Here is a 16534-nt window from a genome sequence, read left to right as displayed (position 1 = left end):
GTAAACATGTCATTAGTCATTTGGGGAGCAACAAATGAATTAAACCTCATTGACGGCATTTCCCAGTTAATTTTCTGCAATGGAAATATTGTTATGCACATTAGAAATTAGGAAAAGCTCCGACTTCTCGTCTTTATAACTGAATTATTATGTTCAGAGAAACAGAAACAGCTTGATGAAAGCTTGAATGCTTCTCCAAGAAATTATGATCAAATCTATTCCCTAGTGCTGGTAAATTATTGTCTATTTTTCCCGAAATGGAATCAGAGATCATAGTTACACGGGAAAATGCTTATAATTACAAAGAAAAGGAAATAAATAGTAATATATATAACTGTATAAGCGTCATCATTGAGTAAAATATATTATACCAAACCCATACATTAAATCAGGATGGCAAAGAAGTCAAGAAACATTGTTGTTCGAACAAATTGAGAAAAATATAAAACATAGGTTAATTTGTTGACAGAAAATGCACCCGAGCAAGTGTATATTCTTTCCCAGCAATCCAGACACCAGTCTGTGACCATTGGACATCCTCCCAGTCAAGATTCTCCTCCAACACCTAACCAGGAAGAAAGCTCAATAAAACTATGACGAGTAACAATATATTAAGGGTGAAATTTATCAACAAAAGAACTAGCAGCAACATGCATCTAAAAGCGTGTATCAGAATTCTAGTTCACATATAACCCATCAAGAGGCACCAAACCAAGCAGCATAGGCAATACCTTCTCTCATAAAGTAGATGATCTCAAATTGTTGATTCTGTTTTAGCACAGATTCAAAGGAAGAAGGCTTGCGCACGCGTGTATGTGTGTGCGACATTGATAACAATAGCAATTTGTAATATTCACCTAAAGACTTCAACATGCAAGATTGGATGGCACTGAATAAAGATTTTCAACATCCCCACATCATACAGTGAAGCAAGAAAACAAAATCACAGAACTTCAGTATAAAGATTATCTGCTTTTGAAATATTATTAAACTTTGGTATTTAGTTTTGTCACCATGCACTGCAATGTTTTCCATTTGACACAGGTCCAAGCAAACCAGAGTTAGTAAAGTGGGCAGTCACTGGCTGCAAAAAATTTGATCAAGAAAAAGAGGGCCAACCTCACGTGGGCAAAGGAATTCAAAAAGCAAAATGGCGTCTTAAAGAAATAATTTTCAGAATGACATCTACAGAGAATTTGTTCAATAATGAATGTTTCTTTAAAGAACAACCCATTCTATAATATGCACGAACTCAAAATGAAGGATATAACAATATGAAGTACCTCCACGTATTCAAGGGGCAGTGGGATCCCAACTGACCGCGTGACCTTCTGGGGAAGAGGCGTTTTACATCGAGACCATCTAAAGACATCAATCATAATGTGATCAGAATCATTTCTTTCACCATTGGTGGAATGCGATACATGATTTTGACTTTTCTCTGTCTCGCCTTCATGCATCTGTGATAGCTGTGTAGCTTTGACCATCTTCTCTCCGGTAAAACAAAGCTCATACCTTCGGATAATAAAATACAACACACTTAAAGAATAATGTTTTGCTCACAACATTCTACATAATTTTCTGTAAGGCTCATAATTTTTTTTTTTTGGGTAGAATGGATGGGCGAAAATGATTCAAGTAGAAACTGCTTCAGACTCAGTTAAATGCTGTAAACTAATGTTGATTTCAAATGCTTGCCCATGGTCATTTATAACAAGGGATCAAGGAATTAGACCAATTCCAGTGTCTTGCATACTAGAAATGGTAAGCCAACAATTCCAATCAGCCCATGGAGCTCCCCCTCCCCCCATTGAGACATAATGATCTTCTAAAAACACCACAGACCCCAGCTTCTGAAACTCTTGTTATCACAATTCTCCATCCAGATATGGCCCCCAGAAAAAAAATTCCTGTACTTTCTGAAAAGTTTACCTTGAAAGTTATTATGAGCAACAAGATCCTACATCACTTTCTGTATAAGCAACTCAATTAATTCTTCTGATTATTTGTATTGCAGCATCTTGAGAATCCTCACCCACCACCAAGATACAGTTTCTGTTTTATCTTTTTCCCTAACTAAATGTTTATAAATTCACTTATGACCAAGAACCATACTGGGATTGGATGAGGGAAAATAAACAAGAACTACCAATTAAAAGGTACAAATTCAATATTAACAAAAGAGAGAACCATATCACAAACACATATTGCCAAATCCCAAAGGAATATATGATCATGAAACCAAAGAAGATCAGGGAAAATAAGAAGAAACGTAAAAAGGGGGAAAGACAAAGAATAAAGACAGAAATCCGTATTTTACAAGCAAACAAACTCTCCTTGGTTATATTGTTTAGCTAAACAAACTAGAAATACATTTTCCCTCGTTTACAAGTAACTCATCTCCTATGTTATGTAACATTCAGTAGCCAAAACAAATGAAGAAAAATATGTGAATCAAAATTAGTCCTCAAAACAGATCATGTTCAAATCCCAGATACATAGTACAATATATAATTAGCATTATACCTGTGTGAATGTGTTTCTAAATAAAGAACTTCTCCCTTCTTCAAACGCGCAGAAGTATAAAGAGTTTTCTTCAAACCCTTGTCAGCAACAATGCTTATACTGTACTTAATCCTGAAGAAATTTGAAAGAACGAACTTAGGAAGGTGCAATAATCATTGATGGATAGGGAAACTAAAAGTAAAAGAAAAAATGAGCAGCAAAACACGTGAGATGAAGTAAAAAAAAGCAATCTTTCTTTGAACGTTTAAATTTTGAGAAAACTACAATAACAAAATTCCAAATCAGGTAACATCATAAGCTGCGTCCTATTGGATTAGAGTGTTTGGTCTGGCTCTTTCTTATTATAATTTGGCTGTAGCTTTCTCATGAGCATATTGTGCGTAGTCTTTAATAATATTTTCCGAAAAAAGAAAAAAATAGTTGCCATGCTGCACACAATATATTTGAGGTGAAGCAATTAGCATGCATTCATAGGTTGAGGTGTTACAGACAGCACAAGATGCAATTTTAAAAAGATAAGAAGTTTTTCCTACAAGAGCACTAACACTGAGATTCAAGGATTATTCATTAGATGCCTTGAATGTCTGTAGCCTTGAAAATCAAGAGTTTCTTTTTTCTAAAAAAGAAAAGAAAACTTAAATCAGATCCAAACAGAAACGAGGTTCATTGAGGTTCATATTTAGTGGAAAAAAAACCTTGTTTAACGTATATGGGGGATAGATTTCAAAAAAAACCAAAAAAATGTCTCCATAAACGAACAAATGAGTATCAACCTAGTGTAATATAATTAACCAAAAAAAGTATTATGAACGCATAAAACATAAATCTATATTGTAAAATGAACATATAACAAGGTGAGTCATCAACAAATTAAAAGTAGACAGCTATTTTCAAAGAATCTAACAGCTGCCCAAGAGAACTGAGGGAGTTAAGGCATCAGATGCAAATATGATAAACACCATTAAGCATTCAGACGAACCCCCGCTATAATATAATATATATTATTAGATAGTTATACAGACTGAGAATGTCGTTGCTTGGGTTAAAATATAGCACATGTCTCAAATTCATTCCACATAATGAAAGAGAATGCAAGTTTGTAGATAATACAAGCATTTGAAAACCAAGGCTCAACAAAATTAAAGGGTAAGAAAGATGTGGCCTACCAAGGCTCATTGCAGAGGTTGTACTGTATTGTAACTTCTCGTACAAATCTTTGTTGCCGCAATGCATTCTGAAGAATAAAGCCATTATGTAAGCTGGGAAATAGTGATGATTGCTGAAAGGCTTGTAAAATCATATGACAATACACACATATACTATCCAAGTATGAAACTATAGCACTGGAGTAATGACTGGAAATCTAAACATATGCACAAATAAAAAATCATCTGATGTTGAAATTTAACAAACGATTTTTTTTTCAAGAGCACATGCATATGCATGTAAACTTTAAATTGGTTATGGTGGCGCTGCCTAACTATGGTTATACTGTTTTACAAATTACAATTAACTTAAGTGATAGCACCTTTTGCATTAACTTGAAAAAAATGTTGAAAGCAGTTGAGATAAACTTGACATGCACTTTCTAATAAATCATACATTGGTCAAAACGGGCATTAGAAGTTGAGTTCTTATCTTAGCTAAGATTTAATCAAGAAAAGATAGCAAAGTTAGGAGGGATAAGCCCATCGTAGCAAACAAAGAAAAATGTAAGGCGAGGTGCATTGTTTAACAAGTATATGTGTTCACCCCAAATAAAGCTTAAGGTTGTTTGCTGTCGCCACCCAGTCTCATAGAGGCCTTTCGTACTTCCATTGCCAATGAACGTTGAAGGCTAGAGAAAATTACAAACTTAAAGGCAGAACACAGACAAAAACTGAAAAAACAACAGGGTAGTCCATCTGACCAAAGAAAGAAACAGGGTATAGTCTTCATTGCCCAAGAATACAAGCACCTCAGAACATTATCTTTAGCCTCCAAAGCAGAAAGTCCTAACCCCTCATAAGGAAGGAAATTCAATTTAAGTCGCATGAATCATAAGGACCAGAATAAGATGTATTGGATCTCAGAAGACACCCAATAACAAAATTCAACCTCAATAAACTCTTCTAGAGAAACTCCACCTCATCTCACATCTCCGACCCCTCAAACTCTAGTTCCATAAACAACTTTTTAAAATGATGAAACATTCCCAAATACCCTCCAAATAATCACAAACCCGGCAGTCTTGCCTGCTGCCAACTCAAAACAAAACACGAGGGCAAAGCTGAAGGCCCAACCTACCAGATAATAGATCTACATGCCACCCCACTAACAAAAAGGGCACATTATCAAGAATGTCTAGAGCTGAACCTAGGTAAACAACGTGATGTGCAAATACAATTAATAATAACAAAGCAAAAACATTGAAAGAAAGTTTCACGCATTTGGGAAAATCTATTGCTGATTGATTTCCAGTGTAAACTACTCTGAACATCGTTCAAATTCATTTTCAATACATCTGCACTTTATAATACAAAATGCGAAAGGCCTCATGGATTGCTAGAAGGCCCACACCAATTCTGCGTCAAAATTAGTTGCAAGATCTTTGACACAACACATAAATTGCCAGCAGTTTACCAAAAGTTATATTAGGAGCAATATGTATGGATGAAATCATTGTGAACTCTGCTTCATAAAGATTTCTAAACTAAAATATTGGTCTCACACAAATGCAGCAGATAATATTGTAAATCATTTGAAACATATAAATGCAGGGGCCATATTCAGTTACTATTTGGTATCCTTCATTGAGTCACTCTTATTGCGTAAGATAGCATTTCCAAAGTTTACAACAACTTATGGGTAAATTCTACAACAATAATTTTCCTAACCCAAGTACATATTTGTGTGCAGAAACCCTGTTCAGGGTTTGTTCAATAACACACCACATTTTACAGTTCAAAAGAATCAACTCTTTTGTCTGAGTGTAAATTCCAGATCACTGCCTTATTCTATCACAGTATTTTATGTGTCAGGAAAGGGTTTCACAAGATGTTGAATACTTGAGAATATGAAAATCCCCAAACCACTTATATATTTCGAAGATTTAAACTAATCAGCTGCTGCAGATAACGGCAAATGAAATAGGACATATAATCCAAAAGACAAGTTTCTATTACAAATAAATAAATAAAACTTCCTTAAGCAGTGGTTTGCATGTTTCAAAAATTAAAACTTAAAAGTGGCAGCAATAATGGAAAATGGACTAGGGGACATATTCCAAAAGGAAGAAAAATTTCAACTAAAATAGAAATAAAAAAACATTTGCTGAGTAGAGGATGTCAAAATAATACCGAAGCTGCAGCCCTTGTAGTCATTGTACGCTCAACAATCACTGGAGCAAGGGTAGGCTCCACTGTAGAAGTGTGCGTAAGACAAGGCTCAAGATCAATGGTTCCTCCTGCCTTCTGAAAACCAAATAATTAGGAAGAAGCATCAGTGCTATAAGCCCAGAAGAATCATTACAAACCACTAGTTTCCAGTTCATGCTAACAAATTATTAAATCCAAGTCCCTAAATATGTACTTAGCATCTGCAAAATCATATGAAGCACTATATAATTTAGCCATTACATAAAAAGGGTAAAAAAAAACACACACACACGCTTAAAAAGGATAAATAAATTGGCTTTAAGTTCTTCTCACCTTCACGATGCAACAGCGCTCAACACGGTAGCTACAACCAATCGCAGCTCCCCAGGCTCGAGATCGAACATTGTTTCTCAGAGTAGAAATGTAACCTAATAAAATGTTAGAATTAAAAGTAAACAAAGCATTAATTTACTCTTCGGAGTGTGTGTAAATGAAAAAGAACTAGCTTAGGTTTTTTAATTGAATAACTGGTGGAGTGCCATTAAATTGGAACAAACAGCGTGGGGTTTTCATTACCATCTAATATAGGGAATACTATCTTTTCTTCACTTAGAATTATAATTCCGCAAGCACAACCCCTTTAAATAGACAATAAACCTAGCAACCAAAGACCCAAATTTCAGCAATTTTTATTATTAACTAACAGATGGAAAGCTTCCAAGATTACCAGTTCGCTGACATCAATACACCCATAAGCCCTTCTAATACCCTCAAAAACCCTAGACATGTACCACCAGATTCGGACCTCACAAATATTTACCCTTTCATGAACAAGTGCACCTTGGGAGGCACTTTGGCCTTCCATATCGTAAGGAATGGGGAGAAGTTGTCATGCATAACAAAAGAATCAAGAAATGACTCGCAAGAAAACAAACCTAAAGACACAGCAAACTCTCCATCAGCTCTAAAGGATGAAAGTGAGAAGTTCTCAATTAAGGAGAGCAGGGAGAACAGAAGGGGAAAAGCACTTCAATTCCCACCCAAGTAATCCTCCCAAAATTGAGTTTTATCCCCCTCCACAAGAACATGAATATTAGACGAGAAAACAGAAAGTCCTTCAGAAATGCTTTGCAAAGCACTGACTCATGCCTCAATCCCAGTTGTTTGCATGTAAGCCATATTTTACTCTGGATGACCAAGTGCCACAAAGAATTGAAATGACCTCGACGGGAAATCTCTATAGTCATTCCCTAAAACCATCAAGGATGGGACACCACATTCTAACTCACTAACTGATCCTTTAATTAATGATAGCTAATTACTTATTTATATTTCTTTACCTATTTCTCTCTTCTTCTTTGATGTTATTTTAATTTTTTTTTTTTTAATAAACATTTTAAATTGAAATCAAGCAATTTTCTTCATAAATAAATGAATGAAAAAGAGCTTATATGTATTAACCATTGGGATACTTATTGTATTAATTGTTGGGTAAGCAAATGAATGAATGATTAATGATATTCGTATTTAGGAACTCTATGTAGTCTTGAGTTGTTCATCTAATTCAACATCACAAGTACAACGAATAAACAATTGCTTTAAATCATTTTAAATCAAAATTCGAGGTACATTCAATCAAATTTCCATATCCATATTCTTTGTAAGTAACAGACATTGATAGTGGCACCTATTCACACTAAGCAAGAAATGCACTTACAGTCTTGTGGAGGTAGTACTCGAACTGTAGCACGCAACTCCTGGATTGCAGGAGGTGGGGGAGACGCTGTTGGTCGGCAATATCCTGTGTGCATGAGAACTGGAAAGCAACACTGAACCATTAATACTCAGTTTCATACATGACCAGGTCATATGACATATAGACTCACTACTAACTGAAACCAACCCTAAAACCACATACCAGCAACGAGATCTGAATCATCTGTGTATATATCTGTCCCCCACAGCTGGCCACCTCTAACCTGCATGTAATGGAATTAAACAAATTGGTTCACAAGGGCAAACAAATGTACAAAAGTTGCCAAACCATAAAGGCAGTCAATTAATTTGGAAAGAAAAAATGACTACACTCTAAAAAGCACCTAGTAACAGAAACGTGTTTTAAAATAAAATAAAATAATTAATAATTAAAAATTATGAAAAACCATATATGAAGACTAGAATAGCTACTAATATCAAATACCTACAGAATTGTGTTCACATCTGACATACCACATATGAAGCAAAGTAATACACAAACAATGAGCAATACTCTGTGGAAACCATAAACAGAAATATACCAAAAAGTTTGAACACGAGCACTCGAAAATGATCACAACGAAAATGCAAGAAAACAAGTACATTCAAAGGAATACACAAACAATGAGCAATACTCTGTGTGGAAACCATAAACACAAATATACAAAAAAGTTTGAACACAGGAGCACTAGAAAATTATCACGACGAAAATACAAGAAAACAAGTACATTGTATCCCAATTTCGTATGAACATAATTTAGATCTTACTTGGCGATTTGTTGCGGTAACATGCTCAGCTGGGATCCGAATTTCAAGGGTTGGACCAGTTAGAGAGCTTTCATTTTTTTCACCTTGAGATACTTCATATTCCTTCCACAACTTTATCAGTTCTTGCATGCATTCGCCAACTTTATAAACAACAGAGGATACTTCATTTTTACCTGAAACAATAGCAGTGTTAGCACACAACCAATGTGCAACAATAACCATGCAATACAAAATACTGATGTTGACTATTACAGAAAAGCTAAGAAAACTTTTTACTACATGACTAGAAAACACTCTAACTCTCTCCTGCTCAGTTTGAGTACGCATCTGTAAAAAAAAATAACTAGAATGGAACCTATTTTCAAAGAATTTAGAAGCTAAGACGTTTTATCATGCACAGTGTTCTATAACAATGTAACATACATTGACCCTAAAAAAATAATATCCCCCCTTGTCCGCCTATCCAAAAGAAGGCTGTGAAATCATTGACAAGTTTTCCTCCCTAGGAAAATGCTTATTTATGGATATTTGTCTCTTTAGATTCAATAAATCATGTGACTCTACAGGCAATTATTCTTATTGCTTCTTACTTTCCGAATTCCAGACAAGTTCAGAGCTCCCTTCTTTCAAACCAGACTACTTCACCACGAGGGTAAAGGGGAAGGCTCCTTTCTTTCAGACCTTAATTCACCATGGGGGCAGAGGGAAGACTTTTTAAATTATGAAAGAGGCTTATTTTTGGGCACGAAAGACAACCCTTAACCAACCAGCATCAACCATAGCAAACATTGTCCACACTGAAACCACCAGAATGAGAGGGCAAGCATGAGATAAAATTGAGAGAAAGACATGAGATTTGGGCATGTCATTTAGGGTTCTTTTCCTTAGTGTTGATCAGTAAATGATTCATCGAACTGGCGAGAAGTTGGGGTCAACAGAGTAGTTTTCTTCTCCCCTTCATTTCAAATGGGATTGCGCAGCAATTTTCCATCCACATGCTCTGTCACTATCATCTAATGCTTGTTTGTTTGAGGTTCTACTAATATTACATGCCAAACAAAGTCAAACATCAGGGGATGCTTTTGTAATTAACTCAAACAGAATTTCCAAGGAATTACAGAAAATATGCTTTCCAATCTGACAAAATAACAGAGTAAACCCCACCTCTAACATGGTATTTTAATCAACCAAATCGTGCAAGGATTAAAATTGGGGAGAGGTGGCTAATCTATCAACCTACTATAACAAGATTTACATGCAAAGTTCCCACAGGACCAAGTTTCCAAAATCTTATATCCAGTCTACCAAAATGAAAGGTCCACAATCTCCACAATCTCCTACTAGGGAGACAGCTCCACAATCTCCAAACCAGTCAGATTTTTGTGAAGATTAAAATTCAAGCCATGTTGGAAATGGAATAATTTGAGAGTCAGAAAGCCTAGAAAGTCGAGGGAGATATGCACAACAATGGAGGCAGACTCAAAAAAGCTATTCTAAATCTCATTCCCCACCACAATCTCCAAACCAGTCAGATTTCTGTGAAGATTAAAATTCCAGCCATGTTGGAAATGGAATAATTTGAGAGTCGGAAAGCTTACAAAGTCAAGGGGGATATGCACAACAATGGAGGCAGACTCGAAAAAGCTGTTCTAAATCTCATTCCCCACCACAAATGAAGGTAAGGATAGAAAAAGCTAAAACCCTGAGAAATGTTTTTCCAGTGACATATACTCAAACCTTTAATCATGATATTGAAATCCCACCCATTAGGATTAAGCCTATATATTAAATGTAGATGATATAATTGCGATCATCAAAAGCAACACATTGAATTCCAGAAAGATGAATATATGTACCAAAATAGCCTCAATCACATCAAGGCTGAAGCTTCATTTAGACAAACACCTCTGGTTTTTGTATATATAATCAAACAGCAGTGACAACAGTAAAACTATAAGTGCAGACTTATGTGTGTATAAATTAATGTGTATAAGAATGGAAGAAATTATTTATGAACAAGGGATAGGGTTGGGATGTTGTACATATACATGTATGCATTTATTGGAGGGTAAAGTGAAGAGCACAAACAAAATAAATTTCTGCTGACATCTACAGAACTTCACCAACAAAAAAATTCTTGTTGCAAGAAAAAGGAATACAAGGGCACACCTTGGGATCTGCAAAATACAAGAACACATAAACAACATTAAATTGTGTATGAAACGAGGGACAACATTTCCATCACAAGACAAATGAATATCCATTAACTTCAACATGAAACCAATTTGACTGTATGCTGACGAATGACATTTTGCTGAAGAAAACAAGGATAGCTGTACGTTGATATTTCACTTAAATAATAAGCACGCTTTAAGGAAAAGTATACTTTTCATTTAAACTTGATTCTTGAATTTATAATGGTATTATAAGATTTATGCTTTACCAAGCTATTACCTGGGGCTGCCATTACATTTAGCAAATGACTCATGATAAAAAATAAAGTGATCGCAGTAACAAATATGTTTATCATTTATAATTCGCACCACCAAATTACAAATTGAATCAGTAAAAACAAAATTAAAAGATAAACCTTTCAGCGAATGACTTATGATAACTATAGTAAAATTAATTTCAATAAACAAATATCCTATAAAGAAGTGGAGAGATAACTGCCACTTTATTTTCACACCAGTTATGCTTTTAATATTAGGGTTGATCTTCCACTTCCAAAGAATTTTGCATATACCTAGAAAATATATTGCTTGTAGCCATTGCACAGATTACTACAGACGAATAGCTTTTCTGAATCCATATGCAAAACAAACACAATTATGAATCTACTAAATTTAGGTTCAAAATTAGTAGTTTATCTATGCAATATCAAAACACTAGAGCATATTTTCACATACTTTTTTGAATATGTGAAATCGGTAACCCATCATACTTGAAATAAAATAAGAAACGGAAAAGGAAAATATTTAAACACACCCTTCATTGTCTTGAGTGCGGGACCTAAAGCGCAGCTCACGATTTGCCACCTGAGGGCTACCCCTTGACCGTTGCATCCTTTTACGCTGCTGAACTCCATAATTACAAACTTCCTTATCTCGGTCTGTAGCCCCTTCACAATCTGCACATCCATCATCTGATTCTTTGTCATAGCCCCTACTGCGCTTTTCAGTTCTATCTCCTTCAACATCAACATCTCTTTCTTTCCTCCTATCTCTGGATTCCCTATCAACATTTCTCCAACTATCAAAATCTTTCTGTTTCTTCTGATCTGCTGGCAGAATTTCCTGTTCTGACACTCTAATAGACCCGTCCCCCACTTCCTTCTCATTATTTGAACCATCTTTCTCTACTCCATTCCATGGGTCTTTCTTGGTATGATCCCTTTCCCTCTCTCTTAGTCTTTCCTTGTCTTTGCCGGTGTCCCTCCTCTCCCTCTCCCACCTCTCTGCATCTCTTTCTTCTTTTGCTGGTTCTTTACACTCACTACTGCTGTTAGCTACTGGAATAGTGCTCCTACGATCACTTCTTTCCTTATCCCTGTCTCCCCATTCCCGGTACTTCATATCTTTCCTTTTTCTATCCTTTTCTTTGAATTTATCCTCACCTTTAGAATCAAATTTATTTTCCCCAACAGCCTCATGTGCCTCTACATGATCCCGCTCCTCAGTAACAGGGACTTCCTTTCCAACCTCAACATGGCCTTGTGTACTACTGCGATGCCAGGTATCTGCACTTCCAGCTGGGGCATCAGAATACCGTTTTCCTCTATGGTATTCCTTTGAGTCTTTCCAATTCAGGTGACTACTGGCCACACCATAACCTTCCATTTTCAGGTCAGCCTTCAGATCATTAAAATTCTCCCTTTCATATTTCGTCTCCTTATTGTCATCCCCTCGACTGTCATACCTCACATCCTTTTCACCCTTAGCATTCTGTGTATCCCTTCTTGACTCACTGTATAACTCCCTTGTCTCCGTCTTTGTGTCTCGGTTCTCAAACCGAAGATCTCTAGTATCCTTGGAATCTCTGGACTCCAATCTGTTTTCAGAAGCAGCAGGCTGATCTACATGCAAATCATTTGAAGTTGATGGCATTCGATATATTGAATGAATGGGAGATCTTCTATCTGGGTCACGGGATTCTGTACGGGGAATCTTCGGCAAGCGAGAATCTTGAGCCATCTCATAGGGAGGATGGTACTCATTGGAAACCGATGATGACAGCTTCGGGTAAGCTCCTGAATCATCATGTGGGTATTTTGAAGAGGAGGAATGACCACTCTCTTCGTGAGGTCTTTTAGGTGCACCGCTCATGCTCAAGTTCCTACAATGTTATGTACCCTACTTGGTCTGAAAAACAAAAATTATAACAGCAGCAGCTTCCCTTGTCCTTCTTATAACCGGAGCAATGGATGTTGCAAACTGCATAAACAGGTGTTGAAACAAACATTTGAGGGTGAACACATCTAATTTGTAGTTCAGACCGCAAAGATATTATTATTCACAGAACCCAGACAACGAGAACTGTAAACTACGCACTTCACATAGAGGTAATAAGTGAGAAATCACTAAAATTTAGTCCATAGTTGCCTAATTCGCTCAACCCCCTACGAATTTCGATCTGGATCGAGCGTACTTGCGGTCCGGTATCGATCTGGAACGAAAGATTTAACGACTCAGTTCTAGAGGAGAGAACAGTACCTGATAGACGACGTCGCTGCTACTGAACAGTACCTGACCGCCGACAGCACACGAGCAATCGAGGGCACATGAGGGAGAGTGCTATAGCTGATGAGCCCACGTTTGATTCTTGGGGCATAAGGTGAAGGAAGATATAGGGTTCGGAGAGGATTTTTTTGGACGAATAGATTCGAAGAGGTGGGATGGGTGATAAATGGAGAGTTGTTCTATATTAAGGTCCATATTTATATGGTCTTCAACTGACATAGTTTTAGCCGTTAGATTATTTGATTCTTACACTATCAAATACACCTTTTGGAATATGTGTGGTTAAAATGTGTGTTCCACTTTTAAGGTCCATATATGGAGGACTTATTATAGAATTTCGCAATAAATGAATAATGTAGAATTTTGCGATAAATAAATAGGCGTAAGAGCATCTCCAGTGGACAGCCCAGCCCAGGCAAAAGGCCTACTCTCCCAAAATCTGCTCCAAGGGTGACATCTAGCCCGAATAAGGCCCAAGATAGGCACTGAACTCAACAAAGAAAAATGAGTTAATTAGGGCCCGTTCGATAACGTTTTAAAGGATTATTTTTATTTTCAGAAAACAAAAATGAGGCAAAAACATGTTCGGTGCCCCAAAAACATAAAACACTGAGAATGCTTTCATAAAATGAAAACAAGTTCATGTGTACTTGTAGAAAATAGAAAAAAAGTTGTTTCCATTCTAATGGGAAACGTTTTCATAAAAATAATTTACATATTATTATTTCAAATTGTACTACCAGACACGTTTTCATTGTTTTTGTTTTCTGAAGATGTTTTCTATTAATCTACCAGACGCATTTTCATTTCCTGAAAATGCAAATTCGTTTTCTTATTTTCATTCTTTGAAAATACTATAAGAAAACATTCTTCGAAAATGTTACCAAACGGGCCCATTTTTTGTCACTAGATTTTGGATTGAAATCAAATTTGGTCACTGCAATTTTAATTTTCCCAATTTCGTCACCCTAATTGCAACAGTTAATAAATTCAGTCCAATTCCTCGATTCCGTCAATTTGCTTAATTAAAAAATATTTAAAATAAATAAATCGAAAGTAAATTATCTCTACCTCTCTCTCTTCCTATCCCCACCACAGATCGACTGCCTCCTCCCACATGAGAACATCTCAATGTCTCCTTTCCTCTTATTCTTCCTCATCAAACCCTCCTAGAAAATACACAGTTTGGAGTGCAAAATAATTGATTATGTTGTATACATTTCTTTAAATGGAGGAACTATGAGAAATCCAAAATCTATTTGTTAACATTTTGATAGGTTACAGATATAAAGCTTGTGTTTTGTTCACTCTCATCCATCAAATTCAGGAATTACTCATAGCCATAGACATCCAAAACTCTTATAAATTTTTGGGTTCAGTAATAGTCACAATTTCACAAACATCCAGAGTATGAGATTTTGAGTTTATAAAGAAGACCCATAGCAATAATCAGCAAAAACTTGTGAGTTCATAAAAATACCCATATGAGGCACGATTAATGGGTATTTGAGTATTCCCTGAGAAAAAAAATTCATGTAGATTCATCATTCATGTAGACTGAGAAAACAAATTCATGTAGATTCATATGCAGCATTTGGGTATTCCCTGGAAAAAGATCAAGTTCGTCGGAGATGGCTGAGTTTCGTCGGAGGTGATGGAGGCTGTGAGAGAGAGATAGAGTAGAACTTTGGTGTGTGGGTGGGAGGAGGAAGAAGAAGGATAGGCGGCGAAGATACTGGGTTTGGGGTAGAGGTGTCAAACGGGCCGTGCCGGGCTTGCCCGTCCCATTTAAACTCGTACTTTTAACATTTTCGTGCCGTGCTAAGCCGACCCATTTAATTTATCGGGCCGTGCTGTGCCAGCCCATTTAATAAAATCATTTATCCCGGCCAGGCCCAAAGCCCATGTCCACATTGAAACGGGCCGGGGCCGGGCCGGGCTCATGCCGTGCCCGTGCTCGTGCTCGTGCCATACTCGGGACCAAGAACCAACCCATTTAATTTGAAAATTTTTCAATTGATTTTTTTTTCCACTAGATAATTCAAATTGTAAACATTAAAAATATAATTAGAGGCAAGAAATGATGAACTATTTGAAAACATTAATCAATCAAACATCCAAAAAATATGAAGGGGCGGAGGGCAAAAAGTGTCCAACTCAACAAAGTCCACTTCAACTTTCCATATTTAAACAACTTATTATTTTATATGTGAAGAAATATCTTGCTTTGATTACAAGAGAAGCGTATATGTCATATGTATTGATTAGATATCAAGTCCAATGTTGTTTAATTAATTTGTAGTTGATATGTTTAATTAATTAAGGACCCAAGTAATTTCCCTAAAATGAAAGACATCAAATATATGTTTATGATTTGAAAAAAATATATATATAAACAATGACATTAGATGTCAAATTATTGCATTTTGACTTTTTGAGAAGAAAAAAAAAAGCTAAATGGGCCGGGCTTGAGCTCGTGCTTGGGCTCGTGCTGTGCTTGAAGCGGGCTCGGGCCAAGCCCGGCCCATGTCAGGCCATGGGCCGACCCGGCCCAAGTTTTCGTGCCGTGCCGAGCACGGCTCATTAATATTCGTGCTCGTGCCGTGCTGTGCCTCATTTAAACGGGCTGGGCCGGCTCATATCGTTTAACACCTCTAGTTTGGGGTGAGGTTGATGACGACTGGGGGGATTCGGTCGGGATTAATGGTTTTAATTGTTGTTACAATTTTTAAAAAATATATTATTTTAGATAATGTTTATTTTAAGTTAATTATTTTAATTTCATATTAAATATTTTTTTAATTAGGCAAATTTACTGAATTGAGGAATTGGACTGGACTTGTTAATTGCTGCAACTACGTGACGAAATTAGGAAAATTGAAATCACGATGACAAAATTTGATTTCAACCCAAACTCCATTGACCAAAAATATAATTAACACAAGAAAAATTATTTTAAAAAATTGAAAAATTTTCTGAAAAATTATCAAAAACTTCAAATATTTTATACATACCTATCAAATTTTTATTTATTAATCTCATATATATAAATAAAATTAATCCCATATAATAGTAATTGCCCTTAGGTTGCCATGACAATGGGTGAAAAAGCACAAAAAAAATTGCTAGGTCATATACTATTCAAGTGAACATTAACCGCTCTTACTTGCTCTTACCCTTTGCCATGGCAAATGGGTGGAAGTGCTCTAAGGGAAACATATTAGAGGTTGGGTGGGTGGGTGTGTCAATATAATAAGGGCATGTTTACATATCAGTAATAGAGAAAGTAAGGAATCAGAGAATTTAGGAATTAGGGCAGTATTGAATCGATATGGAAAGAATCACTCCCATTAAGCTGTTTACTAAACATATGGAATTAGCAAAGGAATG

At 36.2% G+C, this 16534-nt stretch overlaps 1 protein-coding gene across 1 annotated transcript; it reads right to left on the bottom strand.

Annotated features, from left to right (window-relative positions):
- Window positions 1–310: 310 nt before the first annotated feature.
- On the bottom strand, window positions 311–13323 carry LOC110770068 (zinc finger CCCH domain protein). Its single transcript, XM_021974150.2, has 12 exons — window positions 13118–13323; window positions 11394–12838; window positions 10575–10582; window positions 8406–8578; window positions 7801–7861; window positions 7600–7698; window positions 6216–6310; window positions 5865–5978; window positions 3693–3760; window positions 2527–2637; window positions 1284–1515; window positions 311–565 (listed from the first exon to the last, which is right to left on the bottom strand). Exons 2-12 carry the CDS (start codon window positions 12728–12730, stop codon window positions 455–457), a joined length of 2409 nt encoding a protein of 802 aa, XP_021829842.2. The 5' UTR covers window positions 12731–12838; window positions 13118–13323; the 3' UTR covers window positions 311–454.
- Window positions 13324–16534: the final 3211 nt, after the last annotated feature.

This window comes from Prunus avium, chromosome 4 (genome assembly GCF_965620075.1).
Source record: "Prunus avium chromosome 4, drPruAviu1.hap1.1, whole genome shotgun sequence".
In the NCBI taxonomy this organism is placed as follows: Eukaryota; Viridiplantae; Streptophyta; class Magnoliopsida; order Rosales; family Rosaceae; genus Prunus; species Prunus avium.
This window is presented reverse-complemented; position numbering and strand designations above follow the sequence as displayed.